The sequence below is a fragment of the Anabrus simplex genome, chromosome 1 (assembly GCF_040414725.1).
Source record: "Anabrus simplex isolate iqAnaSimp1 chromosome 1, ASM4041472v1, whole genome shotgun sequence".
NCBI lineage: Eukaryota > Metazoa > Arthropoda > Insecta > Orthoptera > Tettigoniidae > Anabrus > Anabrus simplex.
In genome coordinates, this window is record NC_090265.1 from 1330551741 (window position 1) to 1330576089 (window position 24349).

At 36.9% G+C, this 24349-nt stretch overlaps 1 protein-coding gene across 1 annotated transcript in view; it reads right to left on the reverse strand.

The window, feature by feature from the left end:
• The window catches only part of unc80 (unc80, NALCN channel complex subunit), a 1117323-nt gene that overhangs the window by 97966 nt on the left and 995008 nt on the right, over positions 1-24349 (reverse strand). Inside the window, exons 58-60 of the mRNA XM_067137759.2 lie at positions 13608-13792; positions 12029-12194; positions 6560-6787 (exon numbers count right to left, since the gene is read on the reverse strand). Coding sequence (XP_066993860.2) covers positions 6560-6787; positions 12029-12194; positions 13608-13792 — 579 coding nt within the window. The remainder of the gene's footprint in view (positions 1-6559; positions 6788-12028; positions 12195-13607; positions 13793-24349) is intronic.

The following is a 24349-nucleotide window of genomic DNA, read 5'->3' on the forward strand; positions in this document are numbered from 1 at the left end:
GTGTTGTATATATTTCGGAAATAGTTTTTCCATGGCATCTGAAAGGCTTAAACTGAAAATGAAATGGCATATGGCTTTTAGTACCGGGAGTGTCCGAGGGCATGCTTTAACTGTGAATCAAGGTGATTGCATGCATTAATGGGCCTTGAATACTTTGTGACGCAGCAAGGGTTGGCGTTTCTAAATTACGAGAGAAGTGCCATGGTAGAAAATCGTACAGGGGTAGAGTCACTGTACTGTGTTGTAATGCAGACGGAAGCAAGAGACTTTCTGCCCTTGTCATACGAAATTTCGATAAGCCACGATGTTTTAAGGGCATCAAGTAGTTTCCGTTCAAGTGTAGGGCGTCTAAAATGCATACAGTACAGAAATCCAATAAATTAAGGACTTGTACAGGGGAGGTAGTATAGATTTCTCCTCATCTTTGAATCATGCTTCTTTTTCTTTCGTTGCGTGAGGTTATATTTGTCAGTGAGTTATCCAAGTCCATTATTTGAATAATGTAAATACACCTTGTTAGATACATTTTGGAAATAGTTTTTTCCATGGCATTTGAAAAGTTTAAACTGTGAATCAGGATAACGGGTCTTAGAATAATTTGTGGTGCAGAAAAGGTTGGCAATTCTGAATTACAATTAGGCGGTTAATTCAAAATCACGTAATTCTAAGTCCAAATATTGAGATCTTACTTAAAAAAAAAAAAAAAAAAATCCCAATTAGTAGTTAATCCTATATTTGGTTCAGTTATTTCCCTTGATTGATTCGAAAGCATTACAAGATTCCTCCAGTTCACTGATAATAGCTCTAAATCACATTTCCAAGGTCCCACAAAACTCTTTAAAATTTTTCTGGTGTTAGAGCATTTTAATGAAAAATTCCAAACAACATATCTGCCTGATCAGAATATTGCTATAGATGAATGACTCATTCTGTGGCAAGGCAGACTCTCTTTCAAACAGTTTCTTCTGCTCAAGTCTTCACAATCTGGTATAAAAAAGTACAAACTGTGTGAATCTAAATTGGGATATTTGTGGTCATTTTTGGTGTACACAGGCAAAGAGACTATACTCAGTTCTATCAATTCACCTGACATACCTAAGATTAGTACAATTGTTATGAACATGGTAGGGTCATTGCTGCATCAAGGCCACACATTGTGGATGGGTCATTTTTATAATTATTCACAGCTGGAAAAAGATTTCAAGGACAACCAAACTGACTTTGTAGGTAAACTAAGATTAAATAGCAAAAATGCATCATAGAAGGTGAAAGATATAAAGCTAAAAAAGGGCGACATTGCAGCTCAACATACTTGATCTATATCTGTCCTGAAGTGAATGGATAAAAAATATGTACAGTATCATTCATTTCTACCTTCCATGGTGATGAGACAGGCATTGTGAAGAAGATGGGAGAGTCAGAGCTAAAACCTATTGTTGCCATAGACTATAATAAGCAGCATTGTAATATCCATTAGGTAATTACAATAACTTATGCTGTTTGTGTTTATGAAACTTATGGTTGACTTGAAAGATCAGATGCTTCAGAGATAATTACTAAAAAGGAAAAAGATGTGCAAGTGGTGTATCAAACTCTTTTAGAAGGTTGTTAAATGTTGCTGTATTCAACTCTTCTGGAATTTACAAATTTAATCTCCAGAACAACAGGCAGACTAGTTGAAATTTAGGATTGATATGGCTGAGGACTTCTTGCTAAGTATGGTAGGGATCTGGAAAGTAAAGTTCCAGGTCAACATTCAGTGGACAACACAGAGCCTAGTCTCACTGAAAGACAATTTCTGCAGAGGATTCTCCCCAATGCAAATAAATCCAAACTGCAGAAAAAGTGTGTTGTATGCTACAAGCAAGAAGAACGGAAGGAATCTGTGTACTGGTACCCAGATTGTGAAGCTGGTCTATGTATAGAGGAGTGCTTCAAAATTTACTGTACTACCCTAAACATCTGAGGTAAGCAGCATTGTAATATCCGTTAGGTAATTCCAATAACTTATGCTGTTTGTGTTTATGAAACTTATGGTTAAGTCCATTGAAATATTTGTCTGTTACGCTGATTAACTAAAAGCCTGCAATCACAGCATGCTTTGAGCTATATTCCTCCTGCAGCACAGGGTAGTCAGTAGTGAAAGTCCTCCCATGCTGAGGGATTAAAGCAGGTATCCCTTCTCCACACTCAGCATATGTACCATTTGTTCATCAGCCAACTAGCACCCCTCTGTTAAGCCTCACTCCATTTCTGGCAGGTCTCTTCACCCTACGTAAGCCAGGTGCACTAATTCCCAGTCTTACCAAACATCTTCCACAACAACCACTCACACAACCCTATCAGAAACACGGACTGATTCTGCAACCCATACGGATTTGAACCTCTCATCTCACACCCTCCTGATCACAAAAAAATTTGTCCTGCTCAAAGGTCTCAGTTTTTGCTCCTCTAAGGAATCTGCACCATTTCAAAGTCTTGCTGATGCCCATTTTTCATAAGGAAACGCCACCATCACTTTCAGTACAAAACCAGTTATTCATCACCAAATTATAACAAATCATCTTTAACTAAGTTCAAGAGCCCACCAAGTATTAAACCTCATCATTTACCACTGGAACATCCTCCTCAAATAGCCTCTAATTTCCTCCTAACCAGTCTATCTGTCCCCAAAACCCTAGCTTCTTTTCCTATCCAACAGAATCTAATGAAACACGAATACCATGCTCTGAAGGGACTACAGACAACCCAGACATCATCATCCTTCTAGTTGACAAAGGACTAACCACAATCATCATGAACTGCCAAGATTATGACCATGAAGCCTCCCTTGGTAAGTTATTCAAATCCCAAACTCCCCTTCCAAACACTATTTCACCTGGTGACAGTGGACTAAGCTTCGGCAATCCAGATAAGTACAGAATTTTGTTTTTCATTATGTTAATTCGGTATCCGGCCCATGGTGGAGGGGGCAACACGTCCGCTGTCACCCGGCGGCCCTGGGTTTAATTCCTGGCCGGGTGAGGGTTTTTTAATTGTAATGATTAATATCTCTGGCCTGGGGACTGGGTGTTTGTGATGTCCATAATCTTCCTTTCCTCACATAAAACATTCCACACTACCGCCATTCCAATTACACGCAGGTTCATACAATATGGTGCCAGTAGGCGCAAAAGATCCACATGGGTCAACGCCCCGAACAAATAGCTTTTTTTTTTTTAAATGTTAATTCGGTGCTGATTGAGTACTTATAAAATGCATAATTTGTTAATACGTGTTCATATTTACGCATGATTTAAGTGATTTGATAGAATATGAGGATATTCTTGTGGAACGAAACCTGTCATTCTTTGTGTAATAGTGTGTATTTTTTACAGGTATGTTTATAGTGTTATAATTTTTATTGAAATTTTGTGTGTTTGACAGACTGGAAAGTTTTTATATCCTACTCTCTTGTCAGAAATCACCCAAAATAAATTGAGCTGCTTTTCTTTGGATTTTTTTCCAGTTCTTGAATCAAGTAATCCTGGTGAGGGTCCCATATACTGGAACCATACTCTAGTTGGGGTCTTACCAGAGACTTGTATACCCTCTCCTTTACATCCTTACCACAACTCCTAAACACCCTCATAACCATATGCAGAAATATGTTCCCATTATTTACAATCCCATTTATGTGATTACCCCAATGAAGACCTTTCCTTATAATAACATCTAGGTACTTACAGTGATCCCCATAAGGAACTTTCACCCTGTCAATGCAGTAATTAGACCTGAGAGGACTTGCAGTTGCTCACAATCTTGTAACTTATTTATTACTTTATACAGAATAACATCATCCACAAAAACCCTTATCTCTGATTCCACTTCTTTACTCATATCATTTATGTATATAAGAAAACATAAAGGTCCAATAATTCTGCCTTGAGGAATTCCCCTCTTAATTATTACAGGGTCAGATAAAGATTCACCTACTCTAATTCTCTGAGATTCATTTTCTGGAAATATAGCAACCCATTCAGTCTCCCTTCTGTCTAGTTCAATTGCACTCATTTTTGCCAGTAGTCTTCCATGATCTACCCTACCAAATGTCTTAGATAGGTCAATTGCAATACAGTCCATTTGGCCTCCTGAATCCAAGATATCTGCTATATCTTACTGGAATCCTACAAGTTGAGCTTCAGTGGAATAACCTTTCCTAAACCTGAACTGCCTTCTATTGAACCAGTTATTAAGTTTGCAAACATGTCTAATATAATTAGAAAGAATGTTTTCCCAAAGCTTACAATCAATGCATGTCAAACCGACTGGCCTGTCCTCCTACTCCCTTCATCCAACATTGATCACTACCATTATTATTCTATTCTCCACTGATAAAGTCTGCTTCCAAAAAATTTGTACCCATGTCCTTCTTTTATGTGTACTCTATTCATCTCCAGTAGTAGGCCCTACCATATTTGTTGTTTATGACTAGCCCAAACTCCAATCCGTTAGCTGTCTGGCATTCTAATAAAGCTGAGCCTTAATCCCTGAGACTGTGAACGTTGCATCAAGTTTCCTGAACTGTATGAGGTATTCTTTGTTATCTTGCTGCCTGGTTATTGACAAGCCATGTTTTCTTAAATGCTGCAGATGTTCATTCTATTGAAATGAGCAATAAGGCAGTCATAATAAATGTTCTGTCCAAAGAAGGTAACAACTTATCACTGTAGCTTCATTTCTTTTTGATACCTTGAGCTTGCTACAGGCACATCCTTCCATATTTTTCTCACTGCAATTATGTTAGCTTTTCTTTTTCATGTCCTCTTTTGATGGTACGTTAAATAATTGTTTTGCTAATCACACATCAGTCTGATTGTCAGCTTGTTGAAGCAAAGTACGGTATCTTCCACTTAAAGGCAAGAATGGCAAGATGATGCTATAGTACATTTAAGGATAACAGTCATGTTTTCTGTTAGATATCTGCTGTTCTGGTTTTATCTTTGCATAAAGATTTGTTTTATGTCAGGAAATAATGAAAGATGAGGGTATTCCTGTCCAAATTGTCCCTTTCTTCCAAACTGAGCTATCTGTGTATATTTCAAGCCATTGGATTGATAAATTCTCAAATATTATACAGAGAACAAGTTATTTTGAGGGTAGCTGATGGAGCGTTTTTATTGGACACTCCTTTTTAAAATTAAAAATCAACAGCAAATGCCACTCTTGTTCCTCTAACTAGAGGAAGCTCAGTGAACTAAGACTTTATAATTGGGAAGAGAGAGGCCCTGTTTGAGAGCAAAAGTTTGACAAAATAGAGAGCTGTATGATTGGCTGAGTTAGTGATTAAAGATTGAGGAAGTGGAAAATTTGGACTTAAGTGCACTTTTCTGGTGGGACCTAGTGTTTACAGTGCACTGTGTCCTCTAGTATAGGCTAGAGAAACTATGTTACTTTCATTGGCCTGTCTCAGTCTTATCCTTGGCTTTGACAATATGAAAGTGACTGAGGTATGATCGATGCTAATAATCCTATTCGTTATGCAGCGAGTCCCTGCTATAAATGGTGTGAAAATGTTGCTCATAGGGTCGGTTGATGCATGCATTTCAGTGGGCTTGGTAGACTGACAATAGCAACTTCTAGGCCGGTGAGGAAAGCAATGGGAAACTACCTCACTCCTCATTTCCCTAGTGTGCCTCTTCAGTGATGCCTAGGCCATCTACAACAGCTGATGGCAGAGCTGTTGAGGATCCAACCACCCTTAGGGCTAAGGACTGAACATACATACACATACATAATAACTGTTACACAGCAATTTTAATACATTTAGTTGATAGTAAAACATGCTACCTCTTTGAGTTTTCATGTTAGTTTTGAGGATCCAGACAACCTGCCACATTTTTTAAGTATTCTTTATATTTGTTCTGCAGTAGACTTTGATTGGTAGGCCAAGGCCCTTTAAGGGCTGTAGTGCCATGGGGTTTGGTTTTAGTAGACTTTGAACTCAGTCATAGGAAACACTCCCAAGTTATATCCTCCTGCTAATTAATATATCCAGCCTAGAAATCTCTAGTAATTAACATCCCCACAACTTGAAATTATCCACAACTTCAATATCTTTGACTGTGATCTTTATAGTTCCTTCTGCTTCACTCTTTTCTTTTGTAATTACTATCATCTATCTTTTCTCCACAATGATTCCCATTTGCCATTATAGATTTTCCATTTAATGCATAAGCTATTTTTAAATCACAATACATTGCCTTATATTGGAATATTCACTATTATAAGAGTTTTTAACAAAGGAAGTTGGTTTATATTATATTCCTGATTGCAGATGGACACAGATTCTACTTGTCAGTCTATCTGAAGTCGTTTCATTTTCTCCAAGCAGTGTTGAAGAAATATAATACCAGATCTTTCAACTCATATGCCTGTCTGGGTAAATAGGTCTTCACCCTTTCATATCTCTGTAACTATACTGTAAAGTGTTTCACTGTATCATATGAATGAATGTTTAAGATAGATCAGATTCTTTAATAAATACATATTCTTTAAATCTTCTCGCCACCAAACTTACCTCGATGTGTGACCGTATGAGAATCTCCTGTATTATTACTTCCACTGCCTCGACGGGAGACCAGCTCTCCGCTGAGAAGGTCAATGAGCGAGGGACGACCATGTCGTGTCGGCAGTTCACTCGGTGCTTGAGTTTGTCCACCATGTTGAGACACTTGTTGTGATTGTATTTGTGACTGAATATGTGAATCTGCTACAAGAGTAGGACGCTTGCTATCACGCTGTTCATCTGGAAAAAGAATGAAGAAAAAATAATCATCACTATTAAGAATAAAATTATTCTACAACTAAACCTGCTTTTTATCTCACAATGTTAAAAAGAGAGAGATTCCACCTATTCAGTACAAAGATAAACAGTTGCACAAACTTATATCACAACATGTTTAATTCGGGACTGGTTTCGACACATATTTATGTCATCATCAGCTGATAGAACAAAAAACCACATTAAAGGATAACTGTAACACATATAACACTTTCATGAAGAAGTGAACAATTGAAGTTCATGTTGTTTTTACACTCTTGCTTTGAGTGTTAAAAGAACTGAAGGATACAACTGAAATGTAACACTTTTCCATGAAGATAATTTTTGGTAGAGATCATAAGCAGTGTGGCATTCTTGAGCACTCTTGCTGCAAGCTTTGAAGTCAATATTTTAGATCTTGAGGTTAAAAACGATCTTGAAGGATGCAGCATAATTTACAATTGTTGCTAGGCAAGGAATACACTTGTTGCTAGGTAACGAATAACATGATCTTGTTTTTGGTACTTTTAAATGATATACCATAAAAACTCCTAGAGTATATTGTAGGATATGAACCTATCAGTATCTATAGAAAAAGGAAAATAAGTTAGAAATAAAAACAGGGGAAAATGGTAAGATAAGTAATACTATGAGGCTCACCTTGTTTAGCTTGCCATGAAATATAAGAAGAAGTAAGAACAGAAATTGAGCATAGGTAGGGGATAGGAGGTGGGGGGCTGGTAAGGGAGTAAGGGGAGTTATCCAAGGTGGATCAGCGGGGTGTTGTGGTAGGGGCAAGAAGCGCGAGAAGGTTTTGTGTATAACATAGAAGATTGACCGCCTACTTGTCAACTTGAAGCTTTTGAAAACTAATATAAGAAAGTCAAAAAGGATGTTTGGTTTTTCAGACAAGTCATTAAGGTTTTAGTTAGGATTAAAAAAATGATCAAGGTGTATTAAAACAATTTTCAGTGATATCAAGAAGAGGGCCTTTGTTTAAGGTACTGATAATTTCAATATCTTGGTCTAACATACCTCCCCTGCAAACCATATGACCTTGCTGCAGTGGGGAGGCTTGCGTGTCACAATGAAGCAGAGAGCTGAGCCGCAAGTGCAACCATATCGAATGGGTATCTGTTGAGAGACCAGACTAAGGACTGGTTCATCGAAAGGGGGGGTAGCAGCCTTTGCGAAGTTGCAAGGGTGGCAGTCTAGATGATTGACTGATATGGCCTTGTAATAATACTCAACATGACTTAGCTGTGTTGATACTGCTACACGGCTGAAAGCAACGGGAAACTACAGCCGTAACAAACTCCCGAGGACATGCAGCTCTCTCTGTATGAATGATGTACTGATGATAGCTTCCTCCCGGGTAAAATATTCCGGAGGTAAACTAGTCCCCCATTTGGATCTCTGGGTGGGGACTACACGAGAGGGGGCGATCATCAGGAAGATGGATACTGACATTCTGCGAGTCGGAGCGTGGAATGTTAAAGGCTTGAATCATTGTGGTAGATTAGAGAATCTGAAAAGGGAGATGGAGAGACTAAAGTTAGATGTAGTTGGTATAAGTGAAGTACGTTGGCAGGAAGAACAGGATTTCTGGTCAGGTGACTACCGAATTATCAACACAAAATTAAACAGAGGAAATGCAGGAGTTGGTTTAATAATGAATAAGAAAATAGGGCAGCGGGTAAGGTTCTATGACCAGTATAGTGAAAGAATTATTGTCGTCAAGATAGACACCAAACCAATGCCCACCACAATAGTGCAGGTCTATATGCCCACTAGCTCAATGAATGAAGAGGAAATCGAAAGAACATATGAAGAGATAGAAGAGTTAATACAATATGTAAAAGGTGACAAGAATCTAATTGTGATGGGAGACACTTGTTGCTACAAGAATGAAGTGGAAGGCCAAGGAAGAGAATGTAATACAGTAGGAGAATTCGGATTGGGACAAAGGAATGAAAGAAGAACTCGCCTGGTTGAATTCTGCACTGATCATAATTTAGTCCTTGCCAATACTTGGTTCAAACACCACAAACGACGGCTTTATACATGGACAAGACCTGGAGACACTGGAAGGTATCAAACAGACTTCATTATGATTAGGCAGAGATTCAGAAACCAGGTGTTGGATTACAAAACTTTCCCAGGAGCAGACGTGGACTCTGACCACAACTTGTTGGTCATGAAATGCCATCTGAAGCTGAAGAAATTGAAGAAAGGAAAGAATGCAAAAAAGATGGGATCTAGACAAGTTGAAAGAAAAGAGTGTGAGGGATTGTTTCAAGGAACATGTTGCAAAAGGACTAAATGAAAAGGTTGAAGGAAACAAAATAGAGGAAGAGTGGACAGTCATGAAAAATAAAGTCAGCAGGGCTGCTGAAGAAATGTTAGGAAGGAAGAAAAGATCAACTAAGAATCATTGGATAACTCAGGATACTAGACCTGACTGATGAACGACGAAAATACAAGAATGCTAGAAATGAAGAGGGCAGAAAAGAATACAGGTGATTAAAGAATGAAGTGGATAGAAAGTGCAAGGTAGCTAAGGAAGACTGCTGCATACAGGAAAATCAAGGAAACCTTTGGAGAAAGGAAATCTAGGTGTATGAATATTAAGTGCTCAGATGGAAAGCCACTTCAAGAGAAAGAAGACAAAGTAGAAAGATGGCAGGAATATATTCAACAGTTGTATCAAGGTGAAGATGTAGATAATTTGGTTCTGGAACAAGAAGGGGCTGTCGATGCTGATGAAATGGAAGACCCAATTCTGAGGTCCTTCTACACATGTATTACAATTAAATAGAAGTCCGGCATGGTTATACAATTAGAAATTATTTAGTATTTGACTACACACTAAGAAACTAACAGACTCCCAGACGAATGTCCATGTCCTTGGCAACAATATACCCTGCTACCTTTCCTCACAGCACATGCAAAGTCTCCACTACTTGCTGTGGCACTATAGGCTACAAATCGGTTAGCTGCAACGAACAATATTTTGTGTGTATTTCCGCCAATAATTTTATTAATAATTAAAGAACATAAAGGAAACAATTAGCTGACAAGACAACAGGGCTTGTACAAATTGCTATATTAATAATTCTTATAGTTCCTACTTTCAGCCAGCTAAAATGTAATAAAAATGTAAAGTTTCTCCAGAAAGTTGGCAAAAAAGAGAGAGAGAGAGAGAGAGACACACACACACACTGCCCCCCCCATCACCACCCCTAATCACTACTACTGCTAAAGACTACTGCTGGGATATTGTACCATATCTGAATTACTTATATGATTATTGTTTGGTTGAAGGAGCTATACCAAATGAATGGAGAGTTGTATAAAGGAAAGGAAAGGCGATAGACATAAAGCTGAAAATTACAGGCCAGTCAGTTTGACATGCATTACATGTAAGCTTTGGGAATGCATTCTTTCTGATTATATTTGACATGTTTGTGAAATTAATAACTGGTTTGATAGAAGGCAGTTCTGGTTTAGGAAAGGTTATTCCACTGAAGCTCAACTTGTAGGATTCCAGCAAGATATAGCAGATATTCTGGATTCAGGTCAAATGGACTGTATCACGATTGACCTGTCTAGGGCATTTCATAGGGTAGATCATGGGAGACTACTGGCAAAAATGAGTGCAATTGGATTAGACAAAAGAATGACTGAATGGGTGACTATATTTCTAGAAAATAGAACCCAGAGAATAAGAGTAGGTGAATCTTTATCTGACCCTGTAATAATTAAGAGGAGAATTCCTCAAGGCAGTATTATTGGACCTTTATGTTTTCTTATATATACATGATATGAGTAAAGAAGTGGAATAAGAGATCAGGCTTTTTTTCAGATGATGTTACTCTGTACAGAGTAATAAATAAGTTAAAAGATTATGAGCAACTGCAAAATGACCTCAATAATGTTGTGAGATGGACAGTAGGAAATGGTATGGTGATAAATGGGGTTAAAAATCAGGTTGTGAGTTTCACAAATGGGAGAAGTCTTCTCAGTTTTAATTACTGAGTTGATGGGGTGGAAGTTCCCTTTCGGGATCATTGTAAGTACCTAAAGATCTTCATTGGGCAATCACATAAATATGATTGTAAATAAAGGGTACAGATCTCTGCACATGGTTATGAGGGTATTTAGGGGTTATCGTAAGGATATAAAGGAGAAGGCGTATAAGTCTCTGGTAAGACCCCAACTAAAGTATGTTTCTAGTGTATGGGACCCTCACCAGGATTACTTGATTCAAGAACTGGAAAAGAAAAAAAAGCTTGATTTGTCCTGGTTGGTTTCTGACAAAAGTGTAGCGTTATTAAAATGTTGCAAAGTTTGGGCTGGGAAGACTTGGGAGAAAGGAGACAAGCTGTTTGTCTAAGTGGTATGTTGATATAGATGTTGATTCCCATAGGGAAACCAAAATATTTGTCCTAAATGAGTACATTTATAATGTCCAATAACGGACCATTTATATTGGTATTATAAGTGGTATGTTCCGAGCTGTCTGTGGAGAGATCACATGGAATGACATCAGTAGATGTTTGACTGGTGTCTTTAAAAGAAGGAAAGATCACAATATGACGATAAAGGTGGAATTCAAGGCGTCAAATTGGGCAAATATTCGTTTATAGGAAGGGGAGTTAGGGATTGGAATAACTTACCAATGGAGATGTTCAATAAATTTCCAATTTCTTTGCAATCATTTAAGAAAAGACTAGGAAAACAACAAATAGGGAATCTGCCACCTAGGCGACTGCCCTAAATGTAGATCAAACTGATTGATTGATTGACTGACTGATGGATTGACTGATTGATTGATTGATTGATTGATTGATTGATTGATTGAGTTTAATAATTCGGTTATGGTTCAGCAAGTGAGCAATTGAGTCATAATACCTGTAGTTAGGTTGTAATATTGGTATGTTGTCAACATTAGTGTGTGAGTGCAACATAATGAGTTTTATATCAATACCATGTCACAGAAATTGTTAATTCATAATTGCTGTGTATATATTTGTATGTGTTAAGAATTGTATGTGTGTTAAGTGAAAATATGTGTAGTCAATTTTTAATTATACATCGCATCTACATTAACATTTTAGGCAGAAGAGGTATCACCAGCAATTGAGAGCATGCCTTGGAAATGTCTTACAGAGTAAAGAAACTAAGTCTACAGCTATAAGTCACTTAGGGATAGTGGAGTGTTACCATATCTATGATCCTCAAGTTCTTCCTTAAGTTCCTTTAACTCATGAGCTAGATCTTGAAGAAGAGCACTACGACCTTTAGCTGTAGGGAGACTATATCCTTTTAGCTTCTCACGAATCACAAATTGCAGATGACGCTCATGATCAGTGGCAGGAGGGAAGTTTAGCTAAAACATGTAATCAGACAGTAATGAATTGTCAGAACACAGAGGAAACCAAAACAGTCAGAATTTTGAAAGCACATAGATTAAATATACACCCTGTACAGAATAATTTCATATAACTATATTCATGAAGATTTTTAAATGTAAAATTTAAATGATAATGTTAAAAAATGTGATCAATTCACAACTAATGAAATATTGTAACTGTACACAAGTACGACCCATGGTTTGTAACTGACAATCTCCCAATTTCAGGTAAGGAAATTTTCGTAAATAATTTGTAATGTAAAGTAGTGAATATAATGTGAATTTGTTAAATTAAGATGTAAGAACATAGTATTATAAAAAATATTTGTAGTTAGGGAATATTGAATATGTATAGGTTTTAATTTGGATAAGAGTCTGTACACACAGCGTAGCAGTGAAAATTTTGCAACCGGGGAAACAGTAACTGTATTGGTATAGACGGTTGAAGCCAGTTAAAAGTGTTGCAACACATCGTTTAATAACGCGGGGTACGGCCGGGAAGTGTATGCTGAAGATGGTAATTCATCAAAGTAGATGAACGTGTAAAATTGCTATTTGTGGATCGACAGCTCGGTGAACAATCCGAAAGCTCCGAATTCGAATTATGTTGTACTGACCAAGAGATACTTGCAGGTGTTGCAGTTGGAGCATTGTTTCCAGTGGACTTTTGCAGATGACAGCCATGAGGAGCAAGCCTATATATACTTGTGTGCACGTGTGAACAGGACGACAACAAGTTCATGACCCACAGTCCACCTTCGGGTGTTAGACACCCCCCTCCCCAAAAAGAAATTTGCTCATTGTTTCTCCGTAATCCAGACTCCGTAATCCGTAAACCGAACATGCCACCAACTGCGTCACCCCCTTTAAGAAACCAGCCCCCTGCTGTGGCAGGAGGTGCTTTATGCCTTAAATTGAAATAAATTTAAATACATTTCCGTTCTGACTTTCTAAACTAACATTCCAATATGAAATCTAGACTCATCTGCTTTACACAGGGGGATTCATATCACCCCTTGCCCACTTAAAGGCTGCCCAGATCAGAGGCTGTGGTTCTGTGTACTCTCTCCTTAGTAACTTCCTGGGAAACATTACACTGAATACAGTTGCTCCTAACATGAAGAACAGACACTGGTTGCAGCCGCAACTAACATGGAGTGCAGATGCTGCCCAGTGAGTTTCAGTGACATTTCCTGCACTGAGAGACCACCACCCTTTTGAAGGAGCTCATTCACCCAAAGCCATTGGCTCCTTCAGCGGTTGGGTTATTTCCCGCCACCTGACAGAGTTGCTAGCTGTACAATCTACTCCATTACCATAGCAGGACAAACCTGCCCAGATGCCAATTTATACTATACAAAGATTTAAAATATACAAACATACACAAACCTTTTTTAAGATAAAAGGTTGCAAAAGAACAAACAGTGGAGTGCGTTGTGTCACAGCAAAATCTATGAAACTCCAGAAAACGGGTCCTGCCTCATTTCGTTTGCCAATATCTTTGATGGTGCGAGCAATACGAGGCCAGTCAGTTACCAACTCAGCTTCAAAGCAGATCATCATAATTTTCAGAGCTGAAAAGCAATCCAACAACCAAAATATTATAACAATACAGAATGAGAAATCCATCTTTCCTAGCACTCTTTGGTAAATATTACATCATTATGGTTATTATGAATATAACTGATGTAATTCATTAAATACAACACAAAAAATCAAGAATAGGCATAACACAGTTAACACTGTTAGATATCCTTATTCTACAATATCTGAAATGGATTATTTGTAAACAAAATTGATTGATAATTAGCATAGCATGTTAGTTAACGTGAATTTAAACACTGACTATATTCCATATACTGTACTACTTTAAGATATCTCAGCTACTGTCAATTAATAATGTTGCATATACAAAATAACATGCCTACATTTTAACTACTGTACAGAAGCTCTTGCCAAGAAGAAATGTAAGAACAGGGTGCAAACTTATTTTTTCATAGCAGTGGGAAGGCTAGGTGGTCGCGCTAGTATCAGCTTGCTTCTCTCTCAGGTCAAAGTTATTAAAACTTGTTCAATATGACTCAGTATGGTCATTCTTGTGTTGTCTCATAATGAGCTATGATTGGCAATAATCTGTAGTCTCTTTTCTTTCTTCTTGCACAGTTGTCACATTTCATTATTGCAATAGCTTCTAGGTACTGGAAGATGGTAGCCAGAACTGTGGTCTCCTCAAATCTTATTCGTGATCAAGCAACGAGGGGGCCTGCTTCGCCACTGCAGATCTTTCAGCTTGGATGATGCAACAACAATGATTATACTCTTTTAGTCTGTTGTTAATGATGCATCTGGTGTCCTGATATAAATCTTCCTGTAAAAACAGGGAAGGAATCTGCATTGGAGACGGCAATTCACAAACCCATCAGATGATAATCCCATGTGAATGCCACTTTTGTTCTATGGACATACAGTGAAGAATAGCTGCTCATAACTCAGTGATACCAACAAAAAAATCCAGATCACAATGGAGAGAAAAAAGGGAAAGAACTTCCATTCCTGGACATGCTTGTGAGGAGGAAAGCCTAACACTAAACCCGCAGAGTGTACAGGAAACCAACACCCACTAACTGCCCATTATATGCACATGCTAAAATGTTATATCAACCAGATCTGGATCAGAGTAAAGCAGAAAATCTCTTCACAGTTTTGCAAGATAATGGATAAACTAACAAGAAGATTAAGAATACTGTTGGAGGAGAAACAGTAAGAGACACATGAGAAAAAGTATTCCTCCATTCATTTCAATAATGGACAAGATTGGCAAGGTTTTAAAGTGTCACAATTTCAAGACTCTCTTACCAATCATAAGGAAAATATTCCAGCAACTATACTTGGCTTTAGATCCTTGGGCTGCTCTTTCCAACATATGAATGTAATTTATTCTATGTTTGTGCAAAAAGGTTTATATTGGGGCCACCAAACACAGTATTAATATCAGGCCAAATGACTATAGGAATTAGCTCACCAGAAATATATGTTCTTTCCTAGATCATGAATTAAGATTTGAGAAAACCAAAGTTGTAGCTATTATAAGCTATTATCAGTATCTTGCTCATCCCAACCAAGAAGCTATTGTGATAAAGACACATGAAGAAAAAGGACTGCAGATTAGCAGAGACTGATGACCAATGCTCATAATGAGATCATTCAAGAATGTCTGCACTGAGTCACATGGCACAAAGCTTGACAGAGAAAATCCACTATGGATAACTGTCCTTAATGTGACTTTAAAACTAATCAAATCAACCTCAACCTTTGCCCCACTCAACTTCTGAACATTTCACACTTTTTGCATTAGTGCTTAATGGATCCCACAAGAGGCTACTCTGACTTAACTGTCTGGAATGTGGGGTACAATATTTTTAACTGTAGCAAATTCTCTGAATTTTTGCAGCATCTTTTTACAATCAAGATTTTTTTTGGGGGGATATTATTATCGATAAAAATAATGTCTTACAAGACACTCTTTATTCAATTCCATACTTATATTTCATCAAAATCATTAATTTGCATTTACACCTTAATACACAAAAATACATTATAATATGAAGAAGCAACATTCCCTCCCCTCCCCAATGAATATAGTCATTACAGGCAACACTCCCCCTCAATACCCTATTTCCCCCCCTCTCCACAGAATAAAGTTCACTGCCTACCGAATTCCCCCTCACCCACTACATAGCTACCAATCAAGGACACTGACTACAGTCCAGAACCAGTTGCTAAAAGTAATGGATGATTGATTACCAGCTTAGATAAGCACAGAAATATTTCTACAAGTTAATAAGGGACAGTTGAGGAATACTACAGTCATTATTTATTATTTCTTTTCATAATATCACCAACTCACAATCTTTTGACAGGTTTATGCAATGTAAACAATATTGTACATGTATGTGCATGATTTAAAGTGATTTGATAGAATCTGAGGATGTCCCTGTAGAATAAAACATGTCATTCTTTGTTTAATAGTGTGTATTTCTTAACAGGTATGTTATAGTGTTATATGTGTTATAATAAGTGTTTTCTGCAGACTGAAATGCCTTAAAATTAACTAAGTTGACACTGGGAAATATGGCTTCCTTTTTAATAAAATAACTGTCCTTATATGAGAGAAACAACAAAGGTTCAGCCTACTATTGAATCTACGAAGACAATAGAAATTAAAATATATTTCCTTAACTTTCATTGGAATTTAAAGAATGTTAATCCCATTTTCATCATTTAACAAAGAGGCACACTGATACTAACACCATCCCCTAGCTTTCTGATTGATATAACAGGGAAGGCAACCACTCTGCTCATGTTATATGATCTTCAGTTCAATTCAGCTCCAATCCAATTCAATTTTTATTTATTGTCTATATAGATTTAAAGCTGTAAGACAATGTCAGGCACTCACCTACATACAACAAAAACCTATAATCTAATTCATATACAAATAAAAACCAGACATTCTGATTTACAGTTCATTTATGGAATACATGCATGTATTAAGTGATCTTTTAATGAATTTTGAAACTTTCTTATTATTCAGAGTTTTGATATTCTTAGGCAGTTTGTTATAGAGTAACATACCCTTAAAATTTCAATTTACAATTTTCAATTCAATTTCACTCACTACTGATCTACATTTAGGGCAGTTGCTCAGGTGGCAGATTCCCTATCTGTTGTTTTCCTAGCCTTTTCTTAAATGATTGCAAAAAAATTAGAAATTTATTGAACATCTCCCTTGGTAAGTTATTCCAATCCCTAACTCCCCTTCCTATAAAAGAATATTTGCCCCAATTTGTCCTCTTGAATTCCAACTTTATCTTCATATTGTGATCTTTCCTACTTTTAAAGACACCGCTCAAACTAATTCGTCTACTGGTGTCCTCCCACGCCATCTCTCCACTGACAGCTTGGAACATACCACTTAGTTACAAGTAACTATTCTCATATTGGTTCCGTATTGCAGATGCATATATTAAAAATATTATAATAATATTTATGGATCCACCTGTTCAATACAATACAATACAATCCACTATTTCATGTGGTTAAAATTTATACATAATAGTTAAAAGTCATAGGTACATGTTTCACCCTTTTTAACAGGCATCATCAGCCTATCTCAATCTTAAAATTATTGGATATGGGATCTTTCTAATCTTAAAAAAACTATAGAGTAAAATGTTGAACAATGACTCATAAAATGTTATACTATAACATCTAAAATGCAGATAATGCACAGAAAGTATGTTAAAAAATATACTGTGAATTAACAGTTTTGATGATTATGACGTGGTTAATCTAGAATATTTGATCGTTTAAAACTAAAATGGATCCTCTTCTTATACACCATTAGGACTATGATGGCCTTTTGTAGTCTACGTGTAGTTGGAAAGAGTTCCGTTCTAATGGGGGCAATGCCTGAGCCACTGTTAAATGAATTTTATACAGTTGTAAGGTGAGTTGGGATTTCTTTTTATATAGTGACCTAATTTCATTTCTTAACCATATTTCATTTACTTTGTTTTTGATTTTGTTCATACTTGGAACGGTTAAGTTTTTCTCTGAGTGTAAAAACCTTGAGTGTAAAAGCACAATCATCCAAGGGGAATATTTGTTCCACTTCCTTAACTTGAGTTCAAGATAGGAAAATCAATGTCAGTCATTTAAAATAGAAGTGTGAACGTTTCAGTTGTGTTAAAATATATACGGTTGATTTATCAGAATGTTAGATGTTATAGTATAACATTTTATGAGATCATTGTTCAACATTTTACTCTATAGTTTTTAAGATTAGAAAGATCCCATATCCAATAATTTTAAGATTGAGTAGGCTGATGATGGCCGTAAAAAAAAGGGTGAAACATGTACCTATAACTTTTAAGTATTATGTATAAATTTTAACCACATGAAATAGTGGATTGTATTGTATCGAATAGGTTAATCCATAAATATTATAATAATATTCTTGATATACATACCACTTAGTCGAGCAGCTCGTCTCCTTTCTCCCAAGTCTTCCTAGTCCAAACTTTTCAACATCTTTGTATTGTTACGCTTTTGTAGGAAATCGCCCAGAACAAATTGAGCTGCTTTTCTTTGGATTTTTTCCAGTTCTTGAATCAAGTAATCCTGGTGAGTGTCCCATACACTGGAACCATACCCTAGTTGGGGTCTTACCAGAGACTTATATGCCCTCTCCTTTACATCCTTACTACAACTCCTAAATACCCTCATAACCATGTGCAGAGATCTGTACCCTTTATTTACAATCATATTTATGTGATTATCCCAATGAAGATCTTTCCACCGGGCGAGTTGGCCGTGCGCGCAGAGGCGCGCGGTTGTGAGCTTGCATCCGGGAGATAGTAGGTTCGAATCCCACTATCGGCAGCCCTGAAAATGGTTTTCCGTGGTTTCCCATTTTCACACCAGGCAAATGCTGGGGCTGTACCTTAATTAAGGCCACGGCCGCTTCCTTCCAACTCCTAGGCCTTTCCTATCCCATCGTCGCCATAAGACCTATCTGTGTCGGTGCGACGTAAAGCCCATAGCAAAAAAAAAAAAAGAAGATCTTTCCTTATATTAATACCTACACATTTACAATAATACCGATATAATGGTCTGTTATTGGACATTATAAATTTTTCAGCCAACTCATTCCTGGTTGCCAGCATTTCGCCCTTGTGTGCTAGGTTGGGCTCATCAGTTGGCACCTAGCACACCTACCAAGACGCTGGCTAGTGCATACCGTGGAGGTCACTGCGTATGCTACTTGGAGCCACCGGCAGTGCCAATGCACTATGAGAAACTTTGTCTCTTTACCAAAAATTGATGCTTGCTTGGCCATCAGATGATATAGATGTTGATTCCCATAGGGAATATGAAATATTTGTCCCAAATGAGTAAATTTATAATACCAATATAATGGTCCGTTATGGACATTATAAATTTTCCAGCTAACTCATTCCTGGTTGCCAGCGTTTCGCCCTCGTGTGCTAGGTTGGGCTCCAAGTAGCCTACACAGTGGCCTCAACGGTATGCACTAGCCAGCATCTTGGTAGGTGTGCTAGGTACCAACTGATGAGTCCAACCTAGCACACGAGGGCGAAACGCTGGCAACCAGGAATGAGTTAGCTGGAAAATTTATAATGTCCAATAACGAACCGTTATATTGGTATTATAAATTTACTCATTCGGGACAAATATTTCATATTCCCTATGGGAATCAACATCTATATCATTTACAATGATCCCCAAAGGGAACTTCCACCCCATCAACGCAGTAATTAAAACTGAGAGGACTTTTCCTATTTTGTGAAACTCACAACCTGACTTTTAACCCTGTTTATCATCATGCCATTGCTTACTGTCCATCTCACAACATTATCGAGGTAATTTTGAAGTTGCTCACAATCTTTTAACTTATTTATTACTCTGTACAAATTGGTTCATCTTTTAGTGCAGTGGAAACTCATGTAGTAATCATTCCTATTTCCTGTATTATAATTTTGGATCTCACTGTTACTTATAGTCAATGTTATATTGCGTTTAATAAACAGACTAGATTTATAGACATATATGGAAGAAAGTGTCATAACATTATGAGTTATGAAAGAATGTTTGCAAGTAATTTGATTCGGAATGCAAAAGATCATCATTAAAGCTCCCTTTAGTAGAATAAAAAGTTGCTCAAAATATTCATTTGCCACACATCCTCGACAACTACCCCATAGCTCAAATGAGGGTATATTACTCTTTAGTACAGTTCTAGCAATATGTCTGTTTCTTTTTTTTTTTTTATTGCATATGTAATAAAAATATTCTAAATGTTAACTTTTTACAGACATAATTAACGTGATTCTTCCAAGACATAGGCCTTTGTCTATTTTAGTACAATATGTTTTTTTTTTTTGAAAGAACAAGCCATTTAACCAAATACTTATATCATTATTGCAATACCTTTTAAAATAAAAGTTCACCACATTAGTTTTATGAGGATTAACCATAAGGAAATTGTAAGTAAAAAATCTGTTGATGTTTTAAGGATACCTGAAGAGTTTGTACCACTAATTCCCTATCTATTCCCCAAGTAATAACAAATGTGTCATCTGCATAGGATACAATGAAGGAGTTGACAAGTTCTAGCATTTCAGTGACATAGGAGGTAGAGAAAAAGTCTCAAAATAATATCTTGTGGAATACTGCTGCTTGTGATTTTAAGGAAGATCTAACTGTTTTACTTCATAATCTACTTCATAATTTACTTCAACACACTGTTTACACTGTTGTAAATAAGAAGTTAGCAGATCTAAAGTGACACCATTTTTTAGCATTAGGTCATGGACTACAATGTCAAAAAGGCTTTAAGTAAGTCTAAAAATACTGATCTACAAAAATTATGATCAATATTATTTAAAACATTATGAGTAAAAGCTGCTAGAGGAATAACAGTCGACAAAACTTTCCTGAATCCATGTTGAAAATTTCTAAGAGAATGTTCCCCCCACACCACAAATGCAAGTAGACAATCTAAAATAATTTTCTCAAGGAGTTTACCTGAAACAGAAGTTATAGTTATTGGCCTGCAGTTGTTTATATCACCAACTGTTACTCTTTTATGAACAGGTTGAATGATACTCATTTTCAGACATTCTGGGAAGATTCCATTCATTAGTGCTCGGGATAATAAGCTCATTCTTGTACTGTTTCAATAATTTTGAAGAGATTCCATCCCACCTGGCATAACGTCAATATGGGAACAATACCGCTTATCTGATAATGCACTTCCTATCCATTATTTCCCTTAAGGGCCATGCCTCCCAGCCAAATATGGATATGCAGTCCATCAGAGCAATTGTGTTTTCCCATGCCCATATGTAAAGGAAAATGAACCCTACACTGACAGGGATTACTGATGTCTGGTTTTTCAATGAAAGAATAGTAAAAGTGACTGTGCTTCTAGGGAAGGAAAAGCTAATGCTGAGATAGATGTTCACATCACAGACTGAGTGCAACCAGGATGATAAAATCCAATTCCTGGATGAAAGGCCATCCATAAATATAGAGCCATCATAGCAGACTTGAATGCACACATCGGGGCAGACAGTATCGCTCTCAATGCAATTTTATTTTGGTGTAAATAAATATCACACGAGATACCTTCACTTCCTTGCATAAAACCACTTTATTGCTGCTATGTCTATTCCTTGACAACACACAGTTAAATGGCAACACACTCAAGCAATTTACTGTTGATTCTGTCAAGTACAGATATCAGCAATTTCTCACAGTAACACTCACTCTAACCGATACTCTACACTCTAACTCCCACTCTCACTCTCTGTCACTGGCCTCATGGCCTGTCAACTCGATACATATATACAGTTCGACAAGCAGTCTAGAAATATCGACTTCTGGAAATGTTCTTGCAACACACTAAATGGAACATACAAGGAACAATCGATCAACCAGCTTCTCGATTGGAGTAGATCAAACTTTAATGTTTGATTACAGTTTCAAACACGCATGGAGAAATCTAAAAAATTCCTAATGTTTCTATATTTATCTGGATAATAAATCATTACAATAAGTTTCCAGAATGATAGTGGATTATACCCAATATATGAATATTACAGAGTTTTCTACAGTTTTTGACTACACAGATTTTGAGGTTAGACGTATTCACAATAAGTATTTGAGACTATACAAATGTACAGTACATATTTACAGGGTATAGTCATACCTAGCATTTAATAAAAGATAATTAAAATATAATAATTGAAGGTTTTACAAGCGTTAGGTTATGAGTAGGATGGCGTACATACGGCAACAAGGAATGGGTATGAAAAGGTGATGCGATCACATGGGTATGGCAGAAGGAACACAGAAGGGGTACAACTCCTTGACCTCAAAAATAGAGTCTTCAGAGACATCTTACCACAAGAGAGATCACCAACAGTGTATAAAATAGTGCCCTCTTCTATCAACTAGCGAGGACCCTTCTTTGGCATCTTAAGATTCCAAAGAATGCAAAATTAGCAATGTTCAACAGCCATTCATAAAGATTGTAGTCAACAGAGATGAAGTTCCTGAGGTCCACTATACAGAAGACCAGGAGGGACAAGTTAATAAATGAGAAGAGGAAGTGAGGCAGGAAGCTTGGATAAAGACATCTCTACTGGACAGAGTTGATACGTCCAGACTATAGTGGTTCAGACACATGAGGATGAAGCCTACGGGAACAAGACAAGTGCACCTGGAAGGAGAGCTATAAGGAAAATTCTAGGATGGAAGGTCTAGAACCTGCTGAATAATGTAGATGTGACCAAGACTGACATTGCAGGTAGAGGAAGGACAATGGATGATGTTATAAAGAACAGGACATTTATGAATAGAGGAGAGCGGAAGAGACTTGTCAACAGTATCCGAGAAACTGGAACTGTAAACCGATCGAATCGATCGATTAATCAATCAATCAATCAATCAATCAATCAATCAATCAAAAAATCAATCAATCAATCAATCAATCAATCAATCAATCAATCAATCAATCAAATCATTCAGTCACTACTGGTATGCAATTAGGGCAGTTGCCCAGGTGGCAGATTCCATATCTGTTGTCTTCCTAGCCTTTTCTTAAATGATTGTAAAGAAATTGGAAATTTACTGAACATCCTCCTTGGTAAGTTATTCCAATCCCTAACTCCCCTATCCATACTTATATCCCCTTCCTATAAATGAATATTTGCCCCAATTTGTCCTCTTGAATTTCAACTTTCCTACTTTTAAAGACATCACTCAAGCTTATTCGTCTACTGATGTCATTCCACGCCATCTCTCCACTGACAGCTCGGAACATAACACTTAGTACAATTTACGAACTTCATTGTATAGATCCGTATTGATACAGTTAAAACTAAGAAACAATGTTAGGTTTTGGTCCACCCAATCAATACACATCACTTTACAAGAGAACTATTTAATTAAAAAACATATTAAATATATTTAGGGACATGTTTTGTCTCTATTTGAGACATCATCAGCCATAAAATCACGTGGTAGATTACAAAACTCAAAATTCAGAAACTGAAAAAAATGGAAGAACCCAATGCCTTTTTAAGGACATTTTTGAGAAATGCAAAAGATACAAATATAAATACATTATTTTCACATACTGACCTCACTTCCTGCAAAAACTTTTGTTGTCTTCAATGTTAAAAAAATGAATTATAACTTGAAATATGACAAGCCTGGCATAACATCTTGTACGGAATCAATGTCCATTGTTGCTGTTCGTATTTAAAATGGAAGTTCCTTTTGAACTGTTGAGAAAACATTGGAGAACAAATATACACATATTTAATGAGGTAGTTTAACACTTCTTCCAAACAATCTTTCTGCAAAGTTAAATATGAATGACCTTACTTGAAAAATGTTGCAAGCATTGTTGAAATTAGGTAGTTTCAGTGTGTTGACTGGGGAGATGGAAATTCTGGTCTTGGAAAAGAAATGGTACTAAATCCATGACAACATTTAAAAGCATTAACTTGTAGAATTTTCTTTCAAATTGAGCTATTCTGGTAGAAGAAATCTGAAGCTTTATGAAACCTCCTGTCATATGGCAAAGACTAGCACTGCATGACCACCATATTTGTGGCTTAAATGTTAAGAATATTCCTTTTTGAAAAAGACAAGGTCTGGAAAGAACGAGATATAAAAATGGGTTTAAAACTCTTGGATATCTAAGAAAAGAGATTCCATCACATATGTATGATGTAAAAGCTTACCATAAATGAAGCTTGCAAGTAATCAGCTTCATTTTCCGTATTAAAATCTAATCACAGAGAGTTACAATAATTGAAAATCTTCCACCCTTTTGATCAAAAATATTTTCAATTATTGTAACTCTCTGTGATAAATGAAGCTCCCTATAGCTGGTTTAGACTGAGCCTTGCTCTGACTTGCTTCTCGCCACACTACTGTGCGTGTTGTAGTTGTGTTCTCTTTTGCCCAGTGGAACTTCGCTAGTGGCGGAAGGGGGGAACAGTGCTATTAGTGGGGGAAGGGGAAAAAGCTTG